This window comes from Myotis brandtii, unplaced genomic scaffold, assembly GCF_000412655.1.
Source record: "Myotis brandtii unplaced genomic scaffold, ASM41265v1 scaffold112, whole genome shotgun sequence".
NCBI lineage: Eukaryota > Metazoa > Chordata > Mammalia > Chiroptera > Vespertilionidae > Myotis > Myotis brandtii.
Genome location: NW_005353838.1, coordinates 2,269,493 through 2,285,551, shown reverse-complemented (window position 1 = coordinate 2,285,551; position 16,059 = coordinate 2,269,493). Strand labels below are relative to the sequence as shown.

Sequence of the window (16,059 nt, the reverse complement as noted above, 5' to 3'; positions counted from 1 at the left end):
CTTCTTTTTCCCCCATTGACCTCTCCCCCGCCACCCCCTCCCCCAAGCACAAGCCCTCGCCACCCTACTGTCTATGTTCATTGGTTTTGCTCATATGTATGCATACAAGTCCTTTGGTTGATCTTTTACCCTCTCACCCCCGCCTTCCCTCATAGGTTGTACAGTCTGTTCAATGCTTCTATGTGCATAGATTATATTTTTAAAGTCAGAGAGGTAAAAATGCATTCTACCACCCGTTTCTTGGTTTTACTAAGTAAATAATTTAATAAAGAACAATGTAAAGATAATGCAGAGTCCTGAGGGTGAAAACCTCCCTTTGCCTTATTGTAGGGGTTGGGGGGAAGAGCAGCATTTATACATCTCGTTCTGAAATTTTTATTTTGTAGAATATTCTTCAGTTCCCAAATAAGAACCCCATTTGTTAAACTATGTGCAACTTAGTGTCCTTGGTTCTAAAAGGTAGTATTTGTTTCCTATCCTCCCTGCAAGGATATAATTTTGATGGCCATTTTATTGCTTTCTGGTCTCTTCAGTAGAAGTCAGGGTCACATAAACACACAGTGAGGCCTGGGTGTCAAATTGTGCAGCAAGTTTTTTCCCTTCCAGTAAACTGAGAGGGCATTCGAATGAACAAGCTTGCATTCTTATTCTTGCTATTGTTATGCCATTATTGTGTGCTACATAGACTCTTGAATGTTCTTTGTCTTAATTTCTACATTTATTTGTTCAACCAATATTTATTGTTTAAAGGTCCGAACAAACTTGTATTCTTTTTTTTAAAACCTTTTTTCTTTATTTTACACCAGCACAACCTACACGGTTGCTTTTTTCCAAACTTGTATTCTTATTCTTGTTATTGTTATGTGAATATTTTATGCTACATAGATTTTTGAATGTTCTTTGCCTTAATTTCTACATTTATTTTTTCAACTTAAAGGTCCATGCCACCATTTCTTTCATCGTTAGAGCCTAGATCTTTCTCTCTTCCAGCAAATAAAACCAAGAGGGAGACAGCCAGGGTTCTAAAACAACATAGAAATAGAAGATGGCCATTTTATTGTCTGTAGTTGGATCCTGCTTGTAGAAAGGAAACTGACAGATCTTATGCACAGAGAGGAAAAGGAGCATAAACTAAATTTCAGGATATGAGGCTGCACTGTCTTTGAGTGTCTTCAGAAGAGAGAGATTTACTTAGTATAATCTTTTAGATGAGTACTTGAAGAATACTAATTCATTAACCATGCTTGGGTTTACAATTTCAGTAAAAGGAGCTTTGTTCTATTTCTAAAACACAATTATACTGTTTTCTCACTGTTTTGTGATAGGTGTGGCTTTAAATTCTTTCTTCTAAATGTAGTTATTAACAGATCTTCCTCTATATTGTGCTTATGATTAGTGTTGTTAAGAAAATCACTAATTTTATTATATATGTCAACAGAAAATTATTTTCTCCTATCCGTTTCTTTGTAGCTTTAAAATGAACAATCTGTTCTGAAAATACTGAAGTGCATTTCAGCACTTTTTCTGCCATACTTTGCCAGCATCTTTATAAGCACCATTAGAATCACTATCATTAGAGTAAGTCTTTTCAATGACTCAAAATGCAAGCGGAAAAAAATAACTTATGCCAAGCTCAGAAGGGGTTTTGCTAAGTGCTAAGTGTTTTGAAGGAGAGTTCTTTAAAAAAGAATTTTGGTGTGAAAAAAAAGCTCTTTTTCTTTTTAAATTGAACGTAACTATTGGCAGTTATTAATAAGGACTTTTTACTTGCTTTTTAACTTTTTTTTTCACTTCTATGTTGGAACTCAAATCTTCTAGAGAAGTGATCAGGTTACTTTTATAGGTTCCACAGGGCAATGCCTTAAAATCAGACCCAACCCTGAGCCTGCGTTGTTTATGACCTCACATGGATGGGAAATGTGTAAATGCTTACTTTACATATAAGTTCTGTGGGTTTCCTCTCCAGATTAATGAAGCTCCCATGAAATAACTAAGTAGTTTCTATTATGGAAAAAAGCCTTTCTTCAAACTCATAGTCTTTCAAAGTCTTCACAGGACATATTTAGACAAGTTCTTTTTCACAGTTATTCAATGGCATAAGAAGACTCTCTCATTAGAATGGGAGTCTGGAGACTTTTTTTCTTGCCTTTATTTTGCGCTTGTAGCTATTGTCTTGGGCCACTTTTCATCTGTAAAATGAGGGGTTGGACTAAACAGTCTCCAAGGTCCCTTTCCACATGAAGTGTCTCTGAATCAGTGGATCACTGGCGGTTATGGTCACAGTGTGTTCATCTGCTACATTGCTCTGTTTAATTACGGCTCAGTCCATTTATTTTATATTTTAAGGCAAATGGCTTTGGCCAGAAGCTCATCATTCTCACTCATCCTATCCTTTTAAAAGTTTTGCTTTTTCAACCACAAAGACATTTGGAAAGCATACCCCATGGATTACATCTCTACCCTAGTTTCTTTTCTTTTTTTTAAGAAATCATTGCAGAAGACTGATTGTAATCTCTTTAGGTTATCTGGTATGGCTGATTATTATCTTGCTGTGTTCCCAGCAGTCTAAGAGTCTCAAAGTGTGCTACAAAGTGTGTTAAGAATAGTCTGATGCTGTTTTGTTTTGCTGAAGTAAGTTGAGCAGAATCCTGGGAAAATATGCATGAGGTCAGGTTCTGAGAAAGAGCAAGGTGGCGACAGAGGGTATTTGCTTTTCCTACTTAGGTTTTAGATCGCTGATGCCTCTAGTCTAGTAGCTTCATTAGGCTGCCTGCGTCCTTGTCTTCTCTCAGTCAGCAGTCTACTGCTTGCATGCATTTCTTAGGCAGTTTGGGAGCGCACCATGTGGCTTTTTATGTGTAGTAATTAATAAAGTGCTAATCGAAGCAAAAGCTAAAAATGAACTTGATCCTTAATGGCCAATGCGTGTGATATTCTTCCAAAATATTTTGTTCTACACGTTTATAGTAAAGCATTTCAAGAACACAGTATCTTTAGAAAGAGGGTGAGTGTGGGGGTCTGGAGGCTGTGTAATGTGTCTGGGTATTAACTGATGGTGATCCCTGAATTCATAACCACTTAGCTTATTTTCAGGGTAGGTGTGTGCCATGTCACCCGAGTAGCAACGCCAGGAAGCACTGTTCACATTGGAGTAGTGAAGAATTGTTATTTTTTTCCTTTTCAGGTCAGAAGAGTTCCTGGGTCAAGTGGTCACCTTCATAAAACCGAAGACGGTGACTGGGAGTGGAGTGACGACGAGATGGATGAAAAAAGTGAAGAGGGGAAAGCAGCTTTTTCTCAAGAAAAGGTACATGGCATTGATGATGATTAGCTCACCTGTGTCCATTTCATTTTTGTGGTATTTTTTTGTGTGTGTATATTAATAAATACATTATTGTTTTACAGTCACGAAGAGTAAAAGAAGAAAATCCTGAGGTGAGTGGTGGTTCTTTATTGATTTTTAATTTTTTTTGCTACTTCATTCTCTGCCCTACCAGCCCCACCCCGGAAGTATCAGCGTTTGTTTCACTTGAGGAAGAGACTTCAAAATACTATTCTCATGCAGTGGTAGAAAAAAAGAAAATGGACTTGGCCTTTGCACGTCCCCATTCTGTTTGAGTCCCTTTTGAGCTGTATAGATTGGGACAGGTCACTTTACTCTCTCAGCCTCAGTTTCCTCCTCTGTCAAAGGGGGATGATCACAATGCTTGCAAAGTTGCCCTGATGATTATTGATGAAATCACCTACAAAAAGCACTCTGGAGTCCTTAGCACAGACTAGTAACACAATTGATCCTAACTCTTGGTATTACTGTCAATTAGAAAACACAGCAGGCATACAGGAAAAATTTCTTTTTGATTTATAGTTTAAAGTAACATATTAGGATGGTTAGCAACTCTAGGTTGAATCTGTGGGTCTTGATTTTTAAATCTCCTGGGTAACTAAGTAGGCAAGGAACACTCTTTTATCAGCTTCCCTTTGAGACTTGGTCATCTTTTGATTAACACACTTCCTGCAGCTGGTTAATTATCCTAATACCTAATGACTAATGACGACTGTAGTTCAAAGGATGTGTGCTATTTCTCCTAGAGGAAATTTGAGCATATTTAAATGGCCCAGATATTTTACAGACCTAGTAATTAATGTGTACCTTGGTAAATTCTCATTAAGGCAATAGAAGACTTCCGGTTATAAGTGAGTCCATCCCAACTTTTTTAAATCAGCAGACATTTTCTTTTGATTAAGTGGGATAAATCCTATTCCACTTTAAGGGGCAATAGGCAGTTGGACCTTCTAAGAAAACAGCATCAGAGCTACAAGCCACACCTTCCCCTGTTATTGTCCCCTCCCTCTGTTTTCTTCTCATCCTCATGTCACATCGACAGGCCTTGCCAAAGGATTTTTCAGTCTGCTGGCTTTCTCTGGGTTACTCTCTTTCACATCCTGTTTCCTCTAGCTTATGAATTTATCTTTCCATTTTATACATGAAATATATGGTTTAATCAAGGGAGTTATCCCATGAGTTAGTGAGGATGGTGATGAACTCTACAGTAGGACACGTTGACTACACAGATGTGCTGGGCATTTAGGAATGATCTTTACCCGGTATCATGAATTCTGCCCTCTTCTTGACCACTTTCCTATTTTATCTAGAGTAAAATAGTCAAGGTTTTTCATCTATTTTTAAGAGTATCTCTAACTAAAATGGTCAGTTTCACTAACATATAGAACAAACAACATAATTCAAATAGCACCATAGACCCAAAAAGCATTCATTATTGGTTCACTGCAGGATATCCTCGTTGGATTATAGTCACTGCATCCATCCTACTAGGTCAGACTTGTTCTTCCTTACTAGGTCTGACTGATGTGTTATTTGGATAATAGTACCTGTTGGGCAGGAATAAGGGGGCTTCTCAGGAGAAAGATGTTGTCACCTCTAGTAAATGCCACGAAGGTTTTCCAGATTACAGTGGTTCTCTGACTAAAGGCAGGAGATTCTGGAAGCACTGATATGCCTTTTGGTTGTACCTCAAACCTTAATTAAGACTATGGGCTCAGCCTGAACTTGGTGCAGGTGCAATCCCTCTGGCTGGTTAAGGGACACAGGTAATTTGTTCTTCTAATGTAGTCATTCCCCGCCCCCAACAATTTAGTATGAAAAGTGTCAAAAATATAGGAACATGGGAAGCGTGTTACAGTGAACATGCTCATACCTATCACCCGGATCTGACCACGACTATATTTGCTTAATCACATGCACTTATATCTATTCACCCATCAGTCTATCTTCATTTTGCCATGCATTTCAAAGCAAATTGCAGACATCCACCCCCTTTCCCCTGTTACTTTATTACTCACATACCTATTTTTGAGAAAGCACGGAGAGCAAGAATTTTATGCCCTTAACCTTTAGAAAACTCTTGGTACAAAGAATTTCTGCTGACTTCTGATTATTTTAGAATTGATAGTAAGTTTAGAAATGGAAACTCCCTTTTCGTCCTTTTTCATTGCTGTGCCTCTTGGAGTTTATTTTGTTGGGGAAAACAGTATCAGAGCTACAAGCCACACCTTGTAGAAAAACAGAGTGCAGTTCCTATCCTTTTGGAGCTGACATTCTAACGGGAATAATAACCTTCATAAATACATAAATTATTTGGTTTCTTTCCATGGAATAGGAATAATGGGGGGAAAATAGAAAGGGTGGGGGTACAGGTAGTGTGGAAGGGGGTTGTAATTTTAAGTAGGTTGGTCAAGGTAGGTCTTATGGAGAAGGGACATAGAGTAAAGACGTGTGAAAGGTTTGAAAGGCTTCAGTAGAATAAAGCTACAAAAAGACCACTTTTTTCTTGCTCCTCTCGCCCCTGTGACTGTCACTTCTTTCCACAGAGGTTATCAGTTTGCAGTGTTATTTCCTTTTTGAGTGCTAAACAAAAAACAACAACAAAAAAGACCTTTAGGGTGGGCCCAAATCAAATCAGAATGGTGGCCTTGTAAGAAGAGGAAATTTAATTTGGACACACAAGAGGAGTATTGGCCCGGCCAGTGTGGCTCAATGGTTGAACATTGACCTATGAACCAGGAGATCACAGTTTGATTCCCAGTCTGGGTACATGCTGGGTTGCTGGCTCAATTCCCAGTAGGGGCCATGAAGGAGGCAGCTGACCAATGATTCTCTCTCATCAGTGATATTTCTATCTGTCTCTCTCCCTTCTTTTCTCTGAAATCAATAAAAACATATTTTTTTTAAAAAAAAGAGGCATGTTGAAGAATTTTATTATAGTCTAGGCTACGTTAATTGTGCAAATGTGCTGTTTACCAACTCTGACATTTTTTTCTGAGGAGAAAATGCATTTGGTGTGGATTTAGGTTGAGTTAATTTTACTAGAGATTAGTCACAATGTGAAAGCTACATTTATTGCTTATAGTACTCCATTGAGTGGCATGCCTGATGATTATTAAAACTGACTTTAGCTTTAAAAAATTTTTTCTGATGACAATGTGTTTTCCAAGTGCCTATTAGCTCTCATACATGTTTTTACATATATCTCCATTTGTAGATGGAGGGAAAGATTTGATTTCTCCCTCCAAATTTATTATACTTAGCCTTTGAAATCACAGACAGTTTTAGCTAGATCAGCGGTTCTCAACCTGTGGGTCGTGAACCCTTTGGCGGTCAAACGACCTTTCACAGGGGTCGCCTAAGACCATCCTGCATATCAGATATTTACATTACGATTCATAACAGTAGCAACATTACAGTTATGAAGTAGCAACGAAAATAATTTTATGGTTGGGTCACAACATGAGAAATGTATTTAAAGGGCCAGAAGGTTGAGAACGACTGAGCTAGATACTTTTATCATACCACTTTTTTTTAAAGGCCTTATTATTTCAAGTAACTGGCTTCCAACTAGTTGTGAGAAAACTTAGATTTGTGACCAAAAAACGTCTGTACTTCTGAAAATCATTTTCTTTTGGAACAATTCTATTATTTTTTTAATATATATGTATATTTTATTTATTTCAGAGAGGAAGGGAGATAGAGAGATAGAAACATCAATGATAAGAGAGAATCATTGATTGGCTGCATCCTGCATAGCCCCCACTGCTGGGGATTGAGCCTGCAACCCCAGCATGTGCCCCTGGCCAGAATTGAACCTTGAACCCTTTAGTCCTCAGGCTGGTGCTCTATCCACTGAGCCAAACTGGCTAGGGCTGGAATAATTTTAGATTTGCAGGAAATTCGCAAAGGTCTACGTAGTCCAGAGTTTCCATACACTCCTCACCCAGGTTCCTCCCCTGCATTAATTTCTCACGTGGCCCTGGTATGCTTGTCACAGCTGAGAAGCCAGCAGTGCTGCATAACCATCAACTACCCGCAGACCACTCATAGTTCACTCATTTGCCCACTACGTCCTTGTCCTTTCTCTGCCCCAGGATCTACTCCAGATAAACAGATTGCATTCAGCCACGGTCATTTTAAAATAGAAACCAAAAACAGTAGGCAGAGCTCTCTGACAAATTGGAAAGCAGACCTTATCCCTTTCTTCTCTCCATTCCAGGACCTTTTCCTCTTTCAGCCAGTCCAGAGGCCTGTTTCCAGGGTGGTGTCCAATATTAACCTATTATTCTCCCTCCCCCTATCAAAACACCATTCTCTCAAATGTGCTTCTTATAAGCAAATTGTTTAACAGCAAAAGAATTCCAATAGACAAATTCATTTTATATTGTTGATGAATGGCAGCTGCTTAGTGTGTTAGCTTTTCTGTAAGAATGTGTGCCCAGAAGGCATGCCCCAAACAGACAGAATGGAGTTTATAACGGTGAAGTTTAGGGGCCTGTAGGTGGTTGCCAAGGAGGACGTTTGTATGGGGAACCCCCCTCTCCACCACTCCTGGGCAGCTCTGCACATTTTCAGAGGGTCAGAGCGGTCACCCGAATTTCTCGTGAACCAGGGCGAGCCTCAGGCTGGCCCCTTGGTTACATGTGCAGTTACATCTGCACAGGGAGTGAGGTTACAGAGTGTATGCGGCTCCAGCCCCCAGGAATAAGAGGGCTCCTCAGGAGAAAGAGAAGTTGTCACCTCTAGTAAATGCCACGAAGGTTTTCCAGATTACAGTGGTTCTCTGACTAAAGGCAGGAGATTCTGGAAGCACTGATATGCCTTTTGGTTGTACCTCAAACCTTAATTAAGACTATGGGCTCGGCCTGAAAGATTCTTTACAAGAAATCATTTGGTGCAGGTGCAATCTTTCTGGCTGGTTAAGGGACACAGGTAATTTGTTCTTCTAATGTAGTCATCCGCCGCCCCCAACAATTTAGTATGAATTTAGTGTCAAAAATATAGGAACATGGGAAGCGTGTTACAGTGAACATGCTCATACCTATCACCCGCTGACCACCACGACTATATTTGCTTAATCACATGCACTTATATCTATTCACCCATCAGTCTATCTTCATTTTGCCATGCATTTCAAAGCAAATTGCAGACATCCACCCCCTTTCCCCTGTTACTTTATTACTCACATACTTATTTTTGAGAAAGCACGGAGAGCAAGAATTTTATGCCCTTAACCTTTAGAAAACTCTTGGTACAAAGAATTTCTGCTGACTTCTGATTATTTTAGAATTGATAGTAAGTTTAGAAATGGAAACTCCCTTTTCGTCCTTTTTCATTGCTGTTCCTCTTGGAGTTTATTTTGGTCTTTCAATTTTTGTTCAGGGCAGAGTTCACAAAAGTAGGGCTTGATGCTAAAATATTTTGGGTATCACATTAGGGCCGGGTTTCCAACTTTGAGAGAAAAATAGAACCTATCACTGTGGCATTCCTGTTTCCGAACATGTTTTAAAAACCTAACTATCCCTTTATGTTTTTGAAACCCAGTGAATAAATTGTTCAAAGTAATCATGAAAGGGGTAGGTTTTACTAGTCTTAACATCCTTTCATTAGGAGGCCCTTAACTTTAAATGAAATTACAGGATAAGAAAAAATGGTCCTGAGCATTTTTCTGTTACTGAGTTTAAAATAGTCCATGCCTTTCACTTCAGCACTGTGGTTCTTTAAAAGCCTTTGGGTGAGTCGGGGCACTTCTTAAAGATACAGTTCTTTCCTGTCCCCATGAAATTCTGAATTAGTCTGAGTGCAGGGCAGAAATCTTTGATATGTGTCCCAGGTAATTCCAATGCAGAGAGCAAAAGGACCTCACGTTGGGAAATACTGCTTTAAAATTACCTAGGTTATTTAAAATGTTTGTCTCTGATAATTGGGGCTTCGTGCAACCACACTGGCCCTAATGTCTCATTTTGGTTTCCTTAATTGCTGTAACGGTGGCTCTCTTAACAGATTGCAGTGAACGCCAGCGGCATACCCGAGCAGATACAGTCCCTTTCTGTGCAGGACTCCCAGGTATGTTTCTCCGCCAGTCATTTATGTCTAAGATGCTCTGTGAATAGATTTTTAAGAAAAACTAGCACTTGAGAAAGATGGATAATTTCAGGGTAGCGCTTCCAAATCAGGGGCCTGTAAACTCTTTTTGTTTAATAGGCATGGAGAAAAGAATACTGTCACTATTGACCATGACTTTCAGGGCCTCCAACCTTTAAATGATGGGCTCAAGAGCAAGAATTGAATGCTAGACTGCCTCTGAAATTGCTGGTATTGTGTGAAGCAAGAAAAGGAAAGAAAATGACTCACCATTCTGTTAGATTCCAGCCATAAAACACTGTAGTTAATTGATACTTTTCTTCTTTGTTCCTGGTTGGATTTCTGTAACCTGTTTTCCTAATTCTTTTATCATTGACTTTTATGGGCCAATTTATCTCTACAACTTGCCTTATAAAAAAATAATAGTTCAGTGCCTATGAGATGCATTTGTGTTAAATGTTACATGACACAAGATGTGTGCCACGAGCTGGGTCGGGTGCTAGTGAAGGGTGATGACCTGTCAGCGGATAGCGAGCCAGAGTGCAGGCGCCCATCCGGTTTTGCTGAATAATTAATGGGCAAGCCCTCTGCGCTCACACTGGTTATACTATTAAGCCTCAATAGCTTTAGCAATCACAAGTTTCCCCCCCCCCCAAGTCTGCCTATTCCATTGGAATTCGTTTCTAGCCTACCTGATCTGTGTTTTATGAATTGGTTGCATACTGAGGAGACAGTGAGATTTCATGGTTGCAGGAAGCAACCATTTCATGTCTGAGGTGAGAGATCTAGTCCTTGCCCTTATTTTATAGCTGAGGAAGCAAAGTTCTGCAGTGGTTAAGTGGCTCATGAAGGTTGCGCTACTGGTTAGCGCAGAGGGTTCAGTGTAGGTCTTCACACTATCAGGCAACTCAGTAAAACACCTGGCGACACACTGGAGGGGTTGGTTGAACGATGAAAGGCAAGCCAGGCATAATAATAATTCAGAACGCAAAGAGAGCAAACAGGAAAAGGCATTAGGATAACTAGAGATGTGTAACGTGCTGCAAGTTATGCCTTGTTTTCATATATACTCTTCTGTTCTCCCAGAAACCTTTTGAGGCAAGTATCTATCCCCATTTTGTAAATGGGAAAATAGGTTCAGAGAATGACTTGCCCACAGTTACATAGCTGGTCAGTGGCAGAGCCAAGGCTTGACTTGCAATCCCTTATTTTTCTACTCTAACAGGAAGGTCTACCTACTCACGTGCAGGGATTGACAGGAGGAGGGGTAGGCTGTGTAGTGGAGGCATCATGACTGGTGATCTGTATTCAAGGAAATAGGCTCGAGGTGAGAAAGGCACAAAAGATAAACAGCAGCCTAGTCTACTGGTTCCACCTTCCTCTGCATCCTGAGGTTTCAGGTTCCCAAACAAATCTCAGTGCACCCCCATGGCCCAGTGGGGAACAGTCCGTGGCTCTGGTTGCCAGTTGCCCCATTAGATGGCTGAGCCACCTTCTTTGGACTTACTGTAATTTATACCAACTGTTTATAGGGCTCATGCTACAGTGAAATACCAGTGGTCACAATTCGACCGCCGCACAGAGGTGATATGTGGCTAAATAAGACCAACACGTGTAAAGATGTAATTTTCAGAAAGAAAGGGATGTATGAATCAAGGAATGTCATGATTTTATTTGTTTGTTTCCTGAGTTTATGACACTGTGTGCTGTTGATGTATGAATCAAGGAATGTCATGATTTTATTTGTTTCCTGAGTTTATGACACTGTGTGCTGTCGTGTTTTTAAAGGGCCTGCCCAACGCTAATGAGGACTTCAGAGAAGGTTCTTGCGCTGTGAACCTGGTTTTAAGATTAAGGTAAGTAATATTGTTGTTCACTTTGCAGTTCTTTTCCTGTAGTACAATATTCCGGTCTCCTTCATTAACTTTTCATAGCATTAGCATAAAGTAAGACTGCTAACTTCCTGGATTTCCCGAAGCAGCCAGTGTATGCTATGTTCCCAGGACTAATTGCTCTCTTCTGGTTGCTTACTAAGAAACAGCAAGAAAGCAAAGCACCATCTGAGTGTGTCTGCAGGCGCAATGCACCCTTCATTAAGTTTTCTTTTCCTTGCCTTTTCATTCTCGGGTTTTTCTTTTTCTTTTTTACAATGCGAGATCACAGTAAGGGACTTTTAATGAGTTTCTTTCACACTTCAGCAGCCGGTCTCTGTCAGAAATAAACCATGCTTGTACTACAAGTGGCCTGTTCAGAACATTCTTCAGTGGCAGGTTTGATCAGCCACTGTGGAGAAATGACAGATCTATTTTGAAATGGATACAAATATGGTGCCCGGCAGTAGAGTCCTTGTATCTAGTGTGAATGACAGCTCCTTCTATGTCAAGGATTTTTAAATTTTAAGGTCCATGTTCTTTGTTAAGAATTTGGTGTCTTGGGACAAAAGAAATGTGCTTAAACTTAATTATAAAGAGCTGAATTTACCGGGTCAATCAGAATACGGGCACATTTTATAAGGTGTCTTAACATAAGTTATACGCATTCTCCTTTGACAACCATACACATAAAGCACATGGCTAATGGGCCATTTTCAGAGCTGTGGCTGTAAAATGCAGGTTCATTGTCAAGGTTTGTTTCCAGCCCTCTGCGTTATCGTGGTCTGTCAGGGCAGATTATCGTTGCCATAATCACCCCTTCCTTCTGACGGCCGTTCACAACCTGCAGCGCATTTCCTCATCCTTACCAGGGGACGCTCACAACAACCCTTGGTGTAATTTAACTCAGAGTTGATTTCCCAAGAAATTAAGAAGTGAAATTACCACCAAGACCGTTTTCCTTATATTTGAAAGTAGCCTTGCTTAGGAGTTACAATTAGTGTATTTTGCGAGCCCTGAATAATGAAATAGCTCATTCCCTTCGTATTTGACTTTGGAGCCAGGTACTCCTGTCATTTATTTTTCACTTGTTCATTTATACATTCAGTCCACCTGTATTCATGAGAAACCCATGCCGAGCTGGGCTCAGTGTTTGTCACTGAGATGCAGGGGTGAGGAGACTGTGAAGGTCACGGTCTAGTCCACTGAGTGTGTGGTGCTGGAAGTGACCTTTAGAATCCAGTCATCCAGTCTCCTACTTGGTTCATGCAGGAATCGTTTCTTTAGTGTCCCTGCTGGGTATTTACCCAGCCTCTGCACAACCTTCTGCTCACTGTTTTCCCAGGATCACCCCCATGAACATGAAAAGCCTTCATTGTGATAGTTCATCTTCCTCCTGAAGATTCAGCTGACCCTCCTGTTCGGGGCTCTTATGGGCTCAAATTCTGGCCCTCAGAGCAACTGTCAGTCTCTCTGGATAAAAGCCTCCTGAAGAATGTGTTAAAATGCATGTTTCAACCCTTCCCTTCAACTATTGTTCTGCACTAGGTGCTAGAACAATACGGGACTAATGCATTCCCTCATTTTTCTGAGAGCCATTTGTATATTTGCAAGGCTCGTTCTTCTCTTTTCTCAGGCAAAACAGTGCATGGAACTTCAGTCATGCTTCTCATAATATAGTTAGTTCTCTGTCCCCCTCATAATCCTGGATGTTCAACTCTATTGACATTTAGTCCACACCTGCTTTTGTTACCTTTTCCCTCATAGGTCTAGGGCAGTGATGGCGAACCTTTTGAGCTCGGCGTGTCAGCATTTTGAAAAACCCTAACTTAACTCTGGTGCCGTGTCACATATAGAAATTTTTTGATATTTGCAACCATAGTAAAACGAAGACTTATATTTTTGGTATTTATTTTATATATTTAAATGCCATTTAACAAAGAAAAATCAACCGAAAAAATGAGTTCGCGTGTCATAGGTTCGCCATCACTGGTCTAGGGGGTGGTTTTCCTGAGTTTGTGGCTTATTTCACTACTCCTACAGGATGCTCTATGAAGAAATAAGTAATGAAACAGTGTGTATGGAATCTACCTATTATATATACACACAAACACACCTTTTTTTGAAATCACAAGGAACATTAACATTAAAGGTTCTAAGAAAAGTCTTGTAAGAAAGGAATTTATTTACTCTAAAGCCTATTTGACCTCAGAATTCTTTTCATGGAATTGTTTTCCAGTTTAACATTGTCCCTTTTAAATGTGGCACCTGTATTTACATACAGGCCTCATGATGTGGTCTGAGCAGGCTGAATACAGTAGTAAGATCATGTGATTTTTTGCAAATCACAAGCTATATTTTTCCTAAACAGGCCAACTTTCCATTGCCTTTTGAAATATCCATGTACCTTGGCAAATTAGCATGACCTAAAACTCAGACTAAACCTGATTTTTATTTTTTCATTTGAAGGTCTATCAAGCCTAATTCTGAACTGCAGCATGTGTTTTAACATTCTCTGTCTTAACATTACCACTATAATAATGAATCTGTTGGTTTTGATTCATTGCTAGCCCATCATACATTTCACTCTTTATTGTCAATGTGTCATATTAGTTACAGTGTTTGGTTTATCATATTGGCAAATGATGATATCCAATCTTTGACATCTTTATCCAAAACATTGATTAGTTCAGTAGTTCAAATAGGAGAGAGCCTCTGGCATCTGTTAGAAACTGCTCACTGTCTTAAGTGACTTTCAATAATTGCCTAGTATTTTATGATATAGTTGCTCAACCAGAACCAAATCCTATTGACTCCCCGGCCTTTTAGTGAATGTTAACTATTCAGAAGGATGTCATAAAAGGATCCATTGGAAGTGTTGCTGAAATTAAGACATGCTATAACTATGGTATTTTCCTGAGTCTAACTACCTAGAAACATCTTCACAATATGGGAATGATTTTTTTAAAATATATTTTATTGATTTTTTTACAGAGAGGAAGGGAGAGGGATAGAGAGTTAGAAACATCGATGAGAGAGAAACATCGATCAGCTGCCTCCTGCACATCCCCCACTGGGGATGTGCCCGCAGCCAAGGTACATGCCCTTGACCAGACTCGAACCTGGGACCCCTCAGTCTGCAGGCCAACTCTCCATCCACTGAGCCAAACCGGTCAGGGCTGGGAATGATTTTTATTATAACTTATTTTCAGCGAACATTTGTATACAGTTGTTTGTATACATCTCCCCCCTATAGTTTTACAAGGTCTTTCTTTAAATTAGTGTTGTTGTTTTTTTATATTTGAGAACTTATGACTCTCTCAGAATATACTGTTAGACCCCTCAAAGGGCAATCCTTGTACTTTAACTTGAGAAATAGCCTTTGAAAGTGAAAGGTTAAATGCTATTAAGTTTTTATGATCACTCTGTGCTGATAGTGTAAACAGCACGTACATTTATTCTTTCTATAAATGTTTATTGAACACCTACTATGTACACAGTGCTATTCTAGGTGCTGTAATACAGTGAGGCGGGGGGCGGGGTAACAAAATTTCTTGCCCTCCAAAAGCTTACATTTTGAAGGTGGGGAGAAGAACAATTCAAATATTTATATTCTATGTTATGATATATAAATTCTCTGAAGATAGAAAGCATAGGGAGTGCTATTCTATATTGAGGAAGGCATAGGGATTTTCTACTGCTGTGTAACCAGTTACCACAAACTTAGTGGCTTAAAACAATACCCATTTACTATCTCTCAGTTTCTTTAGGTCAGAAGTCTGGGCACAGCTGAGATGGTTTCTCCGCTGTGTCTCACAAGGCTGTAATTCAGGCTTGCTTGGAGCTCAAGGTCTTCCAAGCTCCTTTGGGTGTTGTCAGAATTCAGTTCCTTACACTTGTGGACTGAAGTCCTCACTCCTTCAGACCACCTCATTCCACAGGTAGTTCACAACGTGACCTGTCTTTTTTTCAAGGGCAGCAAGAGACCCTCTCCCTTCTCCTCCAAGGGCTCAGTCCTCCTGTTAAAGGTTGAAGCCCGTTCTATCTAGGACAGTGATGGCGAACCTTTTGAGCTCAGCGTGTCAGCATTTTGAAAAACCCTAACTTAACTCTGGTGCCGTGTCACTTATAGAAATTTTTTGATATTTGCAACCATAGTAAAACAGAGTTATATTTTTGGTATTTATTTTATATATTTAAATGCCATTTAACAAAGAAAAATCAACCAAAAAAATGAGTTCGCGTGTCACCTCTGACACGTGTGTCATAGGTTCATCATCACTGATCTAGGATAATCTCCTTTTTGAGTAAATCAGAATCAGCCAATTTGGAACTTTTAATTACATCTGCAAGATCCCTTCACCTTATCACATAACATAACTTAATGGTGGAATGGCAGCCCATCGTATCTAAAGACCCCACTCCCACTCAGGGGAGAGGATTATGCAGGACATGTTCACCTGGGTGCAGGGCATATTGGAGGCCATCCTAAAATTCTGCCTTCCACAGCAGGGTGCTCTGAATACAGTGACATTTGAGCAGACCACTGATGGAACTGGGGATTCAAGCAATAAGGTTGTTTGGAGGAAAAGAGTTCTATACAGAGCAAACAGTGATTGCAAAGGTTCTGAGTGGGGAGCATGTTAGTACAGTTATAAACCAGGCAGGGTCCCAGAGGGACAGAGTGGTAGGGGTGAGGTCAGAAAGCTGGCAGGGGCTGAATTATGCAGCACTGTGAAGCCTGTGGTGAAGACTTTG

The 16,059-nt window shown here is 40.0% G+C and overlaps 1 protein-coding gene across 1 annotated transcript in view; it reads left to right on the top strand.

The window, feature by feature from the left end:
* The window catches only part of STK39 (serine threonine kinase 39), a 226,408-nt gene that overhangs the window by 90,981 nt on the left and 119,368 nt on the right, over positions 1-16,059 (top strand). The window contains exons 10-13 of the mRNA XM_014545426.1: positions 3,185-3,307; positions 3,406-3,435; positions 9,350-9,412; positions 11,219-11,286. Of these exons, the coding sequence (XP_014400912.1) occupies positions 3,185-3,307; positions 3,406-3,435; positions 9,350-9,412; positions 11,219-11,286 (284 nt within the window). The remainder of the gene's footprint in view (positions 1-3,184; positions 3,308-3,405; positions 3,436-9,349; positions 9,413-11,218; positions 11,287-16,059) is intronic.